Source organism: Melanerpes formicivorus, unplaced genomic scaffold (genome assembly GCF_026170545.1).
Source record: "Melanerpes formicivorus ecotype bairdi unplaced genomic scaffold, bMelFor1.0.p_v2 SCAF_33, whole genome shotgun sequence".
NCBI classification, from domain to species: domain Eukaryota; kingdom Metazoa; phylum Chordata; class Aves; order Piciformes; family Picidae; genus Melanerpes; species Melanerpes formicivorus.
In genome coordinates, this window is record NW_027142385.1 from 5094366 (window position 1) to 5108511 (window position 14146).

The window sequence follows — 14146 nt, forward strand, 5'->3', positions numbered from 1 at the left end:
TCAGCATTTATAGTCCTTGCACCATGAGCGGCATCCTTTTGTGCTATACCCTTTGGCAGATACCCACGTGTCACAAGCCTGTTCTTTGCTACAGAAAACCACAGCATTTTGCTGAGGGGAATCTGCAGATTCCTCACCAAAGTTACAAAAGCACCCACTGACAAGTTCAAGCACGTTTGTTGCTTCTTCGGCAAGAATCAAGAGAAGGAGGTTTTAATTCCTTCTGTCTTGTCCTGCTAGCACTTGATTTTGACAGGCTTCTGGCTTTGGTTAAGTATATTGCAAGACCTTTTTGTTGGAGCTTTTTAGACTCCTCTGAGTATAAGTGAGATTTTTAATTTTCTGAAACAGGAAGGAGCAAATCAGTTTGTCTGGTGCTTCCGGACTCCTAGAAGGAGCAAGACTCCTGGGTTGCTTTAGAGTTTATCAGATGCAGCCAACAGAGTGACCTTTGGTTCCTGCAATGTAGAGGAAAGTACCTGGTTTGTCATGAGCTACTTGTGCTTTTTATATGGAAAGCATTAAATGTAATATTCTTCCCTTTAAGTTAAAGACATTTCTCATGGAAGACCTAAACTTAAATGCCTACAAAGTGGTGTTTGTAGTTGTTGCCCCCTTTTTTTTTCCTCCCCCCTAAGTACACAGCAGTTTTCTTTATAGACAGGGGACTGAGCCTTAAAAACTGAAGGTAATTATTTAGATGCCTAAGGCTCAACTTTGCCATTGTTTTAGAGCTTTAGTTCCTTTCTTTTAAAGGAAGCAATTCCCCTCACCCTGCAAAACCTTAATTAAAAATTGAGTATGTTTTTGTTAGTCTTCCTCTTCAATAACTTGCATTTGGTCTTACACATAGGTTTGTAGGTATTTATACATTTGTTTACAGTGGCGCTGGGAAATTTCCTGAATTACCATTTGCTATAGTTCCACTTTTTTTGGTTTTTGATTTTTTCAAAGCTTTATTTGAAGAGGGCTTAGATATGTATGACTGGTCAATAAAAAACAACCAAACTAAGCAATTCAATTATCTTGTTAGTGGAAAAAGTGTTAAATATTTAAATGCCGCTCTGTTTCATATCCGTGATGCATTTACCGTTGTTTAAGCAGGGAAATAGTCTGACAGTGTTTAAATGTGATTAGATCACCAATGCCTTTAAAGACTGATAGTCAAAGGTATAAATGATTGTTGTTTTCAGAAATAGGTTATGCTTTTGTGTCTCCATGTATTGGTACAGATGATGTTAACTCTCAAAACAGAGATACGTCTCTGAATTCATGGAAGTAGGATTAAAAAGTTTAGACTCAGTATACATTAAGAGACCAGGATATGGTGGAGTTATTTTTCTCTTTGCCTTTTTCTTCTTTAAATTTTCAATTTTTTTATTCTCTGGTAGTGTCTGGTTTACTTCACTGCAATAGTAAACTTGCCTCTGTTGGAGTTCCAACATTCACCATGGAATTTGGAAACCGGTTCCCATCCCTGACTTACTGTAACTTAACTCCTAGAAAAGGCACCGTTTATTGCTTAAATTAGTTTCTAAATATGAAATCTTGACTCAGCTAGAAACTGCTTAATGTGCAAACAGGATACCAGAGTAGAGACAAACCTTAGTTGAGGTGCTTGAAATAAATCTTCACTGCAATAATCACAAGCAGTAACTCTGGTTTCAAAAATTTCAGAATGCACCATGTGAAGAACTTCCCTCTACACTGAAGGTTAACTTGTCAGCATTCTAAAATGTGAATAAATAAAACAAATGACAGAAAGACAGGATGGTTGGTTGTTTTTAAAAGGCTTGAAGTTTTGTAATGCCACATTTTTATGCCATCACTTGTGTCCTTTATGCATAAAATTGAACTCTTCATACTTACATTTCCCTTTCCCTTTCTGTGAATTTACTCATGTTTAGAAAGTAAGAAACATGGCCCTGGAGGATGTGGTGATTCTTAATGTAGACACCAATACACTGGAAACTCCTTTTGATGACCTTCAGAGCCTTCCTAACGATGTGGTATGTATCAAGTGATTTATCCAACTATTCCATTACTTAAAAGTGTAAATCCTTTTGACCTGCTCAGTTTGTAACTGAGATCTCTCGTTGTGTTACTCTGGTCATTGTAAGTAAACTGCCTTAACTTGATTCTTTCCTGGTTTGAGGTGTTAAGGAATGATATTACAGGCATATTTTTTAGCCTTCTAATGAGAATTAGATAATCCTCACAAGAGTTAAAGTGATACAGCAACCCAGCTGCACTTTTGGAATGGCATGAGCAAATTTCAGGTGATCTGAAGAGTTTGTCTTTTATGGGTGAAAAAAAGACAAATTCAGAACATGGTCATGGTATATCTGAACAGAAAAACAAGGTTCAAACTTCTTTCTTCATGAAGTGAAAAAATATTGCCACTTTGAACCACCTTTATCTATTCCATTAGGGGAAAAAAAAATACTACATTTGTAGATAACCTTTGTTTTCAAACTGAATTTTGTGGATTTTTTCTGTGACTTCCTCCAGGTGAGCTGTGCATTTTATATCCTGAGTTAGGATGTCAAATGGGTTACTTCATCTTCTCTTCTAGCACTGCTCAGTGCTTGTAATTCAGAACTAATTTTGTTTCTCATTCCAAGTATTTATTATTAACTTATTTATTTTTTAATAACTTAATAGAAAGGTTGTATAAATACTCAATCTTTGCTCCTTAATGTGGCAAAAATGCATCCAGCTTGTGACTTGCTTCTGTGGTCATCTTCACTAAAGAAGCTGAGAGCGAAAAGCAGTAGAGTGAGTAAGAATTTTTGAGAAGCTATTTTTAAGTCAGAGGTTGACTGTTTAGGAGAAAATGGCAGGGGGAAATCTGGATTTCTTTTACTAGTTCAAAATATTGTGCTAACAGATCTATACCTTTTTAACTTTAGTTGAGAAATAAAATTGATATGCCTGGAGCTCAATATAAGCTGTTCTGTTTGAGGGAAAACTCAAGTAATGGTGAATACCCAGTGCCTCCTACTGTGACATCCCATCATTTCGCTGTGATCTGTGATGTGATCCATTCTTCGAAAACAGTGAGCTGGGGATGAAAGGTCCATCTTGATTGTGAACATTTTGGCTTTAGCAAAGCATTTAGTCTATAAAAGTTACTTCCATGAATTTTTCTGGCTTTATATAGTTTTTCATTTTGATTTCACTCCCAGCATCCAAATGTGCCAGCTGGGCATCGTTCGTGCCATTATCCCCAACCAGGGGAATGACAGACTTGTAAATTTAATGGAATTATGTAAGAAATGTCTGGATATGGCGAATGCAGGGCCTCAAACATGGATATGATTTGTCAACAATCAAGTATTATATTAGATTTTATGGGACTTCATTAAAGGAGCTGTTGTAGGCGCACTGTAGAACATCAGAAGAGACTTCACCAATAAACACAGAACTTCAAGCTTTGGAATGTAATAAATTTTAAGAGACTTCCTTCCTTTCATTATTTACTTTTACTTCACTTTTATAACAGTAGAGAGTTGTGTTTTATTAGTTCAAATTTCTTGATTTGGTTTTCCACAGGTCTATTTAAAAGCTACATGTTATCTTGGAGGATGTTTGGAGCATAGCAGAGGAAGTGCTGCCAGCAAATTCAATTAACTGGCATGGCTCACAAATAGCATACATGGGGTATTTTTTTATTTCTTTTTTTCACAACTGCTATATAAATACAGCTGGGATTAATATTTGTCACAACCAAGCCGTAACTTGAATCGTATTGCTTTGTGTAATTAATGTTTGGTATCAGTGTTTATATCTTATTTAGCGTTGTTTCATTATTTGAGTTACCTAGATAATGAGGTATTCTCCTCTAGGTCTTTTCCTTTCCTTCACACTGCTTAATATTTGGCTTTGACCACTAGAGAGCAGCTGCTCGTCTTTGCAAGAATTGAATTTCTGTCAGTTCTTTCATGCATCATGTGTTTGGAACTGTAAGTGGATCAAGTTGTTCATCTCAGCAGGGAGACTCTAAAGCCAATCCATTATACTTTTTTTTTTTTTTCCCTTTTTCTCCCCTTTTGCCTCCCTGGGAGGATGAGGGGGAGATTCTGGGAGTGTGTCTCCCCACTGATCTTAGTCTAAATATATGCATTTATGATCTGAGAAACCGAAAATGTCTTCAACAGCTTCACGATCATAAATGGCTCTTATGTCAAACTCTTCTGCCAGGTTTGCTACTTCAGTGTGAACAGAGCAATTCATGCCCTGCTGAATAGACACAAAACTTTGTTAAATTAAATCTATATTCAACAGTGAGGAACAACATCTGTGTGATTCATTCACCATCAGGTAATTAATCCGGTGGAAATATTTTAAAGCTGGTTTCCCCCTCTCCTTGAACATAATCAGTGAAATAAGGTCCTGTGATTATTTTAGAGCTTCAGGCTGTGTGTTATGCTTGAGTTTCATGATAGTGATATTACTATCAAAACTGTTGGTTCTTTGGAATCTAGCATGAAATGTTCTTGAATCTTTGACTCCCAGGATCCAAATGAACACAGACCACAGCGAAATATCTTTCCAGTTAACACTTGTGTCAAAGGAGCTGGGTAGAATTAAAACAGCTCCATCAGAATCAGTCTAAGTCTTTCTTTGCCTCAGTTTACCTTAGCAGTACCTGCTGCAGTCAGACTTCCTGAACTGGTCAGGTCAGGTCCCAGAAAATCAAGGTGTGTAGTAGTGCATTTCTGATTAAAGATCTGAAATGCGAAAAACTGTCCCTCCTTCACCTTCTGCTTCCGATATGTTGCTGAAAATCTGGCAGCATGAGAACACCCTGGGAAGTAACTTTCCTTTTTAAAATAGTCAATATTAAAAAAAGAGATTTATTAAGGACTGTGATTACAATAAGTGCATCTGCTGCTGACAAGTCTCCTACACCACCGTCTGTGTTGCAAGGAATAGCAAAGAGGGGGTAGTAATTTTTTTTTTTTATGCAACCCTTATGGATTTTTCATGTATTTCCAAATAAGTGTCATCTTCTAGTCTTAGTTGTAGTCAGAGCTTCATATTACAAGGAATAAAGCATAAGCTCACTCTGTCAACTTGTAGTTTTTATTAAATGAAGCCCTGATGCAATGCAGTGTACTGCGCCAAGGAGATCTTGCATATCTGATGGCTGTGAGAGTATTGTAAATTTGCACTAGCCTATGAATATCTCAGGCTGTCAGTAATTTTGTTGTGTATGCTACTGCTGTCCATTCATTAACAAGTTACCATGAGCAGTGGTACTGGTTGGTTTTTTTTTGCAGTGGTACTGTTTTTCACTTAGTGGGGAAATTTACTGCTTTCAGGACAGTGAGAAGTACTAAACTACAACTCTATAGCAGAACCGTTTTCTTAAAGGTGAATTTGTTTTTTATTTCTTACACTGTGTTTGCAATAGGATGTTTCTTGCTTCATTCATGTTGACAACTGAAAAGCCTTGGACCTAATTAAAAGAATTTCCACTAGCACCTTTACTGAACCATTTCATTATGCTGCATTGCACAGATTGCATTTTGAAACATGGTGATAGTTTAAATCTGACCTTTAAACCTGAACTGCCAGAAGTATAAAAATCTTCTTTAAAAACACTCTCAGGGTAGACTGCATGTATATGTGTCTGTTTGGCTAGAAATAATCTTTGTATTGAGTGGTCACAGTCTTCTTCTTTTTTTCTTTTTGTTTTTGCTTCTTTAGGCAGAAACAATCATAATTCTAATGTACTGATTCATTCCAGAGTAACCATGAATTCTTTTTTCTCACTTGTTAGCCTCTTTAAATATTTTGTTGTTACCATTTTGTTTAAAAACCTGACACACCTATTGGTGTATTGCTGATTGAAAGAATAAAAATGTGCATGTGTACTACAGGCATCCTACAGTGTTTGATTTAGTTTTAGAAGAGAACAAATTATTTGAAATCTTAAAGAATTAGCAAAATACCTAGTGGTATTCTGCTTCTATACAGCTGAAGGGCTGTGATGAGCCTTCTGAACTTTTAGTTTGTTGTAAAAGGAAGCATAGAGGTTTTCTCCTTCTGTATACATGGTAAGTTCTTCACCTGAATGTTTAAAGCAAACCACTTAGAAAAAACATTAGAGAAAATGATTGGGAAGTTGTTCAGAGCTGTGGACATTTATTGCACTGTTAAGGACGACTTTTAAGTGGTTTATGTAAGTTAATATAGGAAATAAATACATACGTCATTCCTACAACATCAAACCTCTTTAAACATGGTGAAGTATGCTGTTTGGGCTTGGAAATCTGATACATGTTGAGAATAACAGAGCTACTTGACAGAGATTATATCAGTGAATACGAGCAAGCTTATTTCATGGGCACGATAGGCTAAATCTGTTATCATGCATTATGTTAATCTGTGCTTATGGGCTCATTAGTGCATGGCTCATTGGCATAAGACACAGCATTCAGATTTCTAGACAATGCTGGACACTGATGATTTCTGTTTCACTTAAAAACTGTAATGAAATTCCTTCAACAACAGAACTGCTGAAAATTTAAAGGAAATGTCTTTGCAGCTGTTTTGGTAAACACAAGTGCAAATATAACATTGAGTTTTAAAGGAAGGAAAAGTAGTGAGCAGCAGGGGTTACATATTTAACACCCAAAGATCAAGATAAGGAGTCATTTTCCTGCTGAAGAAGGAAATAAAGGATGTGCTTATGGGAGGGATAAACCTGAAGCACTCAAGAACAGTTGTTCAGTGAAATCAGCCTGCCATTTGCTGCTGAGGCAGGCTCATAGCAAAACCCTGAGGCAGAAAAACTCAGCTCATCTGGTAGGATTTTGGAGATATGGATGAGGTCAGAATAAGCTGTTGTTATGGGCCAGAGGATGGGGGAAGGTCTTGAAAGTTAATTTGAGCATTTGAACTATCAGTTTATATTTTATGAGGTATTATTGATACTCTCAGAAAACAGTTGTGTTCGCTACAAGAGAATCTGCTTACTCTGTAAATGTGGTTCCTACGAAGTTTCTTGCAGTGTGAAGTATGTAGAGCTACTCCAATGGAGTTTTTCAGAGTAGCATTTGAAAAAGGAAGATTTGCTAGTTATTGATATTTTTTTCTGTTAAATTCATAATGTGAATACTTAATGGAGTCATTCATATTCTTCTGCAAATCAAGATGACTGGGGATTTCCTGGCTTTCTGCTTTCCTTCTGAAATATTGGCTCTTTCCTTTCCTCTGCATAGAGCATCTTACCAAACCTGGTTTTTGCATGTGACATGACCGCAGCCTCTAAAAGCGCTGCTTGAACCTCTTTCAAGATTCTGTGCCCAGATTGTTGGTTTTGTATCGCTATGTGTTGTGGGAGAACTGTCTCAAAAACTCAGCTCATCCTGGTTCTGTCTGCTACACCAAAAAATTGCCACTGACATAGGTATTTGTTAATGATTTAAGGTAACCTATAACTGTTGCAGCACAGGCACAGCAAGTGTGATGTTAATCTTTGAAAGTGGGGTGGTTTTTTATCTCCTTTCCCAGCTTGTGTTTGGGAAAGAGAAATGCTGTCACTAACAATAATATATAGATACACAATCATACTTCAGTAGTTACTGAGCTCTGAGTGCTAGAAAAGAGACTTCAAACCAAGTCACAACCTTCCTGCATGTATGAGAAATTCTCAAGCACAGTGAACAGTAATGGATAATCCTCTAAAACTTTAGCTGTTGGTGTACATGGAAAATGAAGCGTATTCATATAACGTGGATTGTGGTAGTTTCAGCTCTGCCTGCCTAAGAACGTGTTTAGTTGATGTTTGCTGTGCTGGCTGTATGTGTGTAAACGGCAATGAGACGGCAGGGATGTGTCTGCCCCAAGTGAATCCTGAGGTAATCCAACACCCAGCAGGGGAGGGGAGAGGGCAGTGAGGGTTAAGGGAAGAGCCGTTCAGTGCAGAGGGCGTTTAGATCTCTTGAGAATCAGGAGGAAAAACAACTTCCGTAGACAGAATGTCCTTGTTAACTTGAGACTTTTTCAAAGTGCAGGTTTTGTTTTCTGGCCTACGCTGGGTGGCCGTGGTGTTGGCAGGGAGGCAGCAGGGCCTCCGCAGGGACAGGCCTGGCCGGGGTGGTGGGAGCGCAGCAGCCGGTATCAGCCGGATCCAGCCAGCTCTGTGGCAGATCCTCACAGGGCTGGCTCTGCTGCTCACAGAGTGTGTGAGACAGGGCAAAGTGCCACGCTGAGAACGAGGAGGGGTAAGGTGTGAGGAGGAAGGGAGTGAGGTATAAGGAAGAAGGTGTGAGGAGGAAGGAGCAGCAGAAAGGAGCTGCTGGGACTGACTGCGGCAACCTCACTGAGGTGGAAAGGTTGGGAGTGGAGAAAGGTGTGTGTGGGAAGGTGTTTTAATTTCTTTGTTTCTCACCATGCAACTCTCTTTTAATTGGCAATAAATGAAATGAATTTTCCCAAGTTGAGTCTGATTTGCCCATGATGCTAATTGGTAAGTGATGTCCCCAGCTCTTGTCTCGGCCCACGAGCTTTTTCTTCGTGTTTTCTGCCCGAGCCCTGCTGAGGAGGGGGAGCGAGAGAGTGGCTGGGTGGGTGTCTGGGAGCTAGCCAAAGGAACCCACCACATGCAGAAATAAAACTCTCAGTTTGTTATTTTCCATTAAGTCACTGAACTACAAGGCAATATATCCCTAAAAGAAAAAAAAAAAAAAGCCAACTTGTGTTCGTGGGAAACAAATTTTTCAGACCCACAGAATTTGTTCTTAGCCGTGGTGGTGATGTATGGCCTGGTTATGCAGAACAGTTTCTTTATTAATCTGATGGTTGAATTAATTTAGCTGAAATACTTTCATGGATTCTAGTCAAGAATGACACAAACTTCATGGATTACCTTCAAAAGAGTACTCAACAGCATGTTCACAGCGGATTTTCAGTAGGAGGGCAGGTTGAAATGGAGCTTTTGTTTTCTTGTTGGTTTCTGACTAGACTCCAATCATGTCTTCGAGAAGCAAAACAGCTTGAAAAGTGCTTTTAGAACTGAAAAATTCCACTCTGAATTCACATTGTCACTTCTTGTCGTAACTGCTGCTGTGGTTAGCACATTTTTTCATTTAGCTGTGCCCCAGTGTGTTAAGCTTTGTTTGTGATATGAGAGTGATCTAGACCTGTTGTGTGATTTCAGGTTTCTGCACTGAAGAATAGATTGAAGAAAGTCTCTACAACCACTGGAGATGGTGTGGCAAGAGCGTTTCTAAAAGCACAAGCATCTTTTTTTGGGAGCTACAGAAATGCCCTAAAAATTGAACCTGTAAGTAGGAAATTAGTAGGCATAAGATGTAAATCTGCAGCTGGGGTAGGTAAAGAAACTGACAGGGATTCCAAATGTAGTATAACCTACTTTTACTAAGGTCAGTGTTGGGGCTCTTGGGCTGACTAGTACTGAAAATTGTTCCAGTCTCTGAAAAGAAAGAGGTGCAATGGGATGCAAGAGATGCATGCATGGTCAGTCACACAGGGAGAAATGTATGGGTGTTACTTGATTTTGAAGGCAGCTAAGTTAGAAGAGACATGATAAAAAAAGTATAAATTATGATCACAGGAGGCTAGTGCATAGTTGACCATTTTCTCTCACTGCTAAACTTGGATATTTGTGGTGTTATTTTTAAAGGTAGTCGATGATACCTTTTTTTGCACAATATATGCCTGTGCAGACTTGTGGAATCATGGAGTTTAAGAATACAGTTAGTAAAGAAATTGTGCTTTTAGAGGAGAGGAAAAAAAAATCATATATGTATATATCTGGAGTTGTAACTGTTGACAATAATCTTTTGTTGGGGAAATTCAATCTCTTGCTTCTGGTTTGGAACAATCTATGATTAAGTGCCATCTGAGTGGGGGAAGGAGTTTTCTGTACTTGATCTTGGGTTTTATTGCTTCTACTGAGGCATCTGTTCCTGGCTTACTGCAAGTAGCTTCATGGACTTCGGTACAAATCAGCCCAGCCAAATTAAATATTTCTACGTTTTGTGACACTCTGGTTTCGCTACCATGTGCTTAGGAGGTTCCCTTTAAAGTGTGTACATTTTGAAGATAGACAGTGACAAGTTAAATGGCATGACAAACATTCACCTATAATTCATGAGATACACCCCAGAAATGTGAGGGATGAAAAGTGATAACTGCAGAGTGTTTCACAGACTATTTCCAAAATATTCTTTGTTCCCTCTTTCTGAAGCAGAGGAGACTAAGACATATGCAAGTCAAATGCAGTGCTAAATCTCAGTGTGTTGTTCATGGGCTCATTTGAACTTTTGCTGCTTAGTAAGAAGATTTCTGTAGAAGACAAAATATACTTTTGTCTTAATACCATCTCCTCTCACTGCAAGCATTGAGAGGCAGAGCAGAAAACTGGTGGTAGCAATGGAGAGCTAGAGTACCACTGGGAGATGCTGAGACAAGTTTTGAGGGTAAGTGGGGAGGCTAAATGACTGGGGTGAGAGCAGAGGCTTGCTAGTTGAGAGAAGGTGCTGTACTTTGTGTTCTCCTGCTTGTGAAGATTGATGAAGAGATCTGGAATGTGGGCAAGTAATAAATCTAATTGTAATCATTATGTTAAAGGAAAAGAGACAAAGTTGGACTTACAGGCATTGTATTTCTTGAGACTGAGGATGTTTCAGGAACTGAAGTCTTCTCAGTTTGTCTTACTCATTTTTAAAACCAGAAGGAAAAAGTAGCTCAGTCTGAATTTCAAGCAGACTAGTTATCACCATCAAATAAGCATCATTCCAACAATTGATGTTCAGGTTTGTAAGTGACTTGAAGTTAGCATGTGTCTGTCCTTCTACATCTTATTGGAGGAATCTATGTGTTGTGTGTGTAAAAAAAATAAATTGTATTGACTTGGGTATGTCTGGGTGTCAGTGTTGGGCTTGTAGAGCATCTAAGGTGGAATAATGGGAGGTACTTAAAATGTTGTTACACATAACCCAAATGAAACCAGCAAGGCACTCTGGCTGTAAGCCTCCTTTATCCATGTCGGGAAGAGACTGGCTTCTCTTCATCTGTGCAGGCTTCCTTGTTCTCTGATGCTCCTCCCAGTAGTTGCCAGGCAACTCTGGGAATATTGGTGTATGCTTTGCCTGGATGTGTGTGTGAGATTAACTAGTTAAGGGATCTATGAAGAAAAATAAAAATTTAAATTGCCTTTCTAGAAATACCATCTGGTATTTTGAAGGCTGAATGTTAAAGATGAATATTTGAAAGCAGTTGACAATGGCACACCCTTAGAGAGTGCAGCATCAAGGGACAGCTAACTTGAGGAAGTAGTAGAAATTGTTTGGATTGTTTATCATTCCATGAAATGTAGCTTGTAAACGTAATTGCATATATATTTCATAAAATCCAGATTTAATAAGCAGGAAGTTGAAAATTTCAGGGCTTTCTTTCCCAAGTCCATTCATAAATTAGAAATTGAATTTCTGATTATATGTTTCAGTATGAAATGCATTGAAAGAAGCAGCAACTTTTTCTCCTTTTATAGTTTTTGTCTCATAAGACAATTTAATTTTCCAGACCATCTCATCTGGTGTAAGTTGACTTTTCGAGATAAATGGTGTGAAGCTATTTTTCATTATTCTGTGTAGGCCCAGAGTATGTCACAGACTTTAGCTTCACACTATACTTAAGTATAGTGAGTGCTCTTTTTCTGTTCAGAAGCTTTTATTGTTTTGAAGATACAAAATTGTGTAACGTGTGTACAAAGCAGTGCACCAACATACATGTTACTGTTGCCTTAAAATTTGGTAGAACTTTTGCATGTGAAAACATACCAAGTTAACACAGTCTGCAAGTGCAATCAGAAGAGTTATGTAACACAGTAAGTGATCCAGTCACCTTTCCTTCTCTTGTGTGTGTGTTTCCTGCAGATTTGTGTGTTAAGCCAGATTTGAAGTATGGAGAAATTTCTGTTACATGTGATGTGCTTGGTCTCCACAGAGCTCTGTGCCTGTTCAGTACAGTAAATTTAGCACATGAGAATCGGTGTGCTACTTGACTGTGCTGAGGCAGACTGTTACTTTTAGGAACATCAGTTAAATTTCCAAGGGACACAACATGAACATTTTGTTCCCTTGAATGACTTTTCACAAAAAATCCTGCCTTTTTTTTTTTTTTCCCTTTGGCCATTTGCAGAGGGAATTTTTTTTTACATCTTCTAAATATTCACAGAAGTGGGACATCTTCAACAGAAATAGCTGTGTAATTACTATGTGTGTAAAGGAGGTTTGTAGTACTTGATAGTTGTGTATTGGTAACTGGGGGGGGGAATGAGGCTCTGATTTCCTGCATCACAGATGTTGGCTCTGCACTTTATTCTGCTGACACCTAGTGGGTACAGACAACATATGAGGGCTTTTCTTTCACAGCCAGTCTTTGCTAAGGAACAAACACCTGTGAATAAAGGCAAGCTCACAGTGCAGGCTGACCCGAAGCAGTGGTCTGTAGGGTATGGTCCAATACAATATTCGTGGTTCAGGTTTGGGATGGTAGTACAGCTAGCTGAGGTATGATGGTTTAACAGCAAGCTCCAAGTTTGACACAGTCTTCTCGACTGATGAAGTTTGTATCTGTTCTCTGGATATGTGGTCCTCTATTCCTCAAGAAGTTTAAAAGATGTGTAGATGTGGCACTTAGCAACCTGGCAATGCTGTGCTAACTGTTGGGCTTGATCTTGAAGGTCTTTTCCAACTGTAAGAGTTCTGGGAAATACACTGTTAGGTGAAAATGTCTGTGCTTTTCTTTTGCAGTGCTGCTATTTTTTGCATGGGTGATTAAGAAAGGATAATTTTACTATGGCCCAAATATAGCTACATTGCTTGTAGCAAGAACTATATTCCTTATTATTTGGCTCATATTGTCTTCCTGAGGTCTGTCCAGCAAAACCTTGCATTGCTTTGCTCTCCTGTGGGTGGCCTTTCTCTCTGTGAATGAACTGGAATCAAGTAACCACAGTGCTGAGATCTCTACCCAGTGCTAAGGGACATCACTGGTTACTTATATGACATTTTGCATGGTTTCTGAACAAAGTGTGTCTCAAAATAATAGGAGGGAAGAGAGCAAAGAGAGTAGAAATGTGATGGTGTTAAAAGTGTAACAAAATTGTTTGTAAGGACATTTTGAAATCAATATGACTTTATTTTTAGCATGTAATTATTGATTAATACTTTGAGGGATTTTTAAAATGCATTTGTTTTCTTTAATTGAAGATTTGCTTTCAGTCCTGGAAAGGCACAGCCAATAACTTTCATTTTTTGTGAATAGCGTTGTTCTGTATTGTGATGTTCCCTACAAGAATAAAACTGTCTGCCTCAAGCTGAGGTATGTTGTTATAGTTGGAACCATCTGCTGGTTTTGCGATACATTTAAAACATGGAATAGCAATTGGGAGTTTGCTGAAGCTTTAAGGTGCTAATAATGAAACTTAACCATCCTAAGTATCTACTGATCCTGCAATGATTGCAATAGTGGATGGTGGGTTTATTGAGCTGTTGTATGATGTACCATTATCAAACTGAAACAAGTTGTGTCTTCTGGATTGAACTAGGATCATAAATAGTTATCAGTACTAGCTTCAGTGTCTTGAGAATTACTGATAATTGATGATTCATTAAAGAGATTTGTTGTCTTTTATGTCTTCATGGTTAGTTATCCAGTCTTATCCAGGTTTATTAGCCTGAGTAGTCATTAGTTGTGTAATTGGATAAATTCTGATTAACTTTAATTGTTCCAAATTGATTTGGTTTAAATTTAACCTAAATACTCTTTAGATGCAACCTCTTAAGAATAAACAGAAAATCTTGGAAGCAGAGTCAGTGTTCTTATCTACTTCTACACTTTCTGTGTGCTTTTGTTGGTTAAGTTACTTGCTAATTTGTGAAGGGGACAACAATATGTTTAAGACGTTGCAAAATGGATTTTAATCTTAATATGAAACTACTTATTGAACTTCATGCACGTATTGGATATTCCAGCTTTCAAACTGCTTTTTAGTTGAACTGCAGTGGATGTATATATGGTTTTGTGTACACATTGCTGCCTTCATTCTATTGTCCTGTTTAAGTTTGTTCACTTATATTTGGACTCTAAATAGAGAAGACAA

The 14146-nt window shown here is 38.2% G+C and overlaps 1 protein-coding gene across 11 annotated transcripts in view; it reads left to right on the top strand.

Annotated features, from left to right (window-relative positions):
* DENND1A (DENN domain containing 1A) overlaps positions 1–14146 on the top strand; it is a 202798-nt gene that overhangs the window by 118891 nt on the left and 69761 nt on the right. For 10 of the 11 annotated variants that reach the window (XR_010989502.1, XM_068155776.1, XM_068155777.1 and 7 more), the window contains 2 exons: positions 1908–2009; positions 9173–9298. Coding sequence is in view for 10 of the 11 variants with exons in the window: in XM_068155776.1 (XP_068011877.1) it covers positions 1908–2009; positions 9173–9298 (228 nt within the window). In the remaining variant the exon portion in view is untranslated. The remainder of the gene's footprint in view (positions 1–1907; positions 2010–9172; positions 9299–14146) is intronic. The other variant, XM_068155779.1, reaches the window with a different exon arrangement.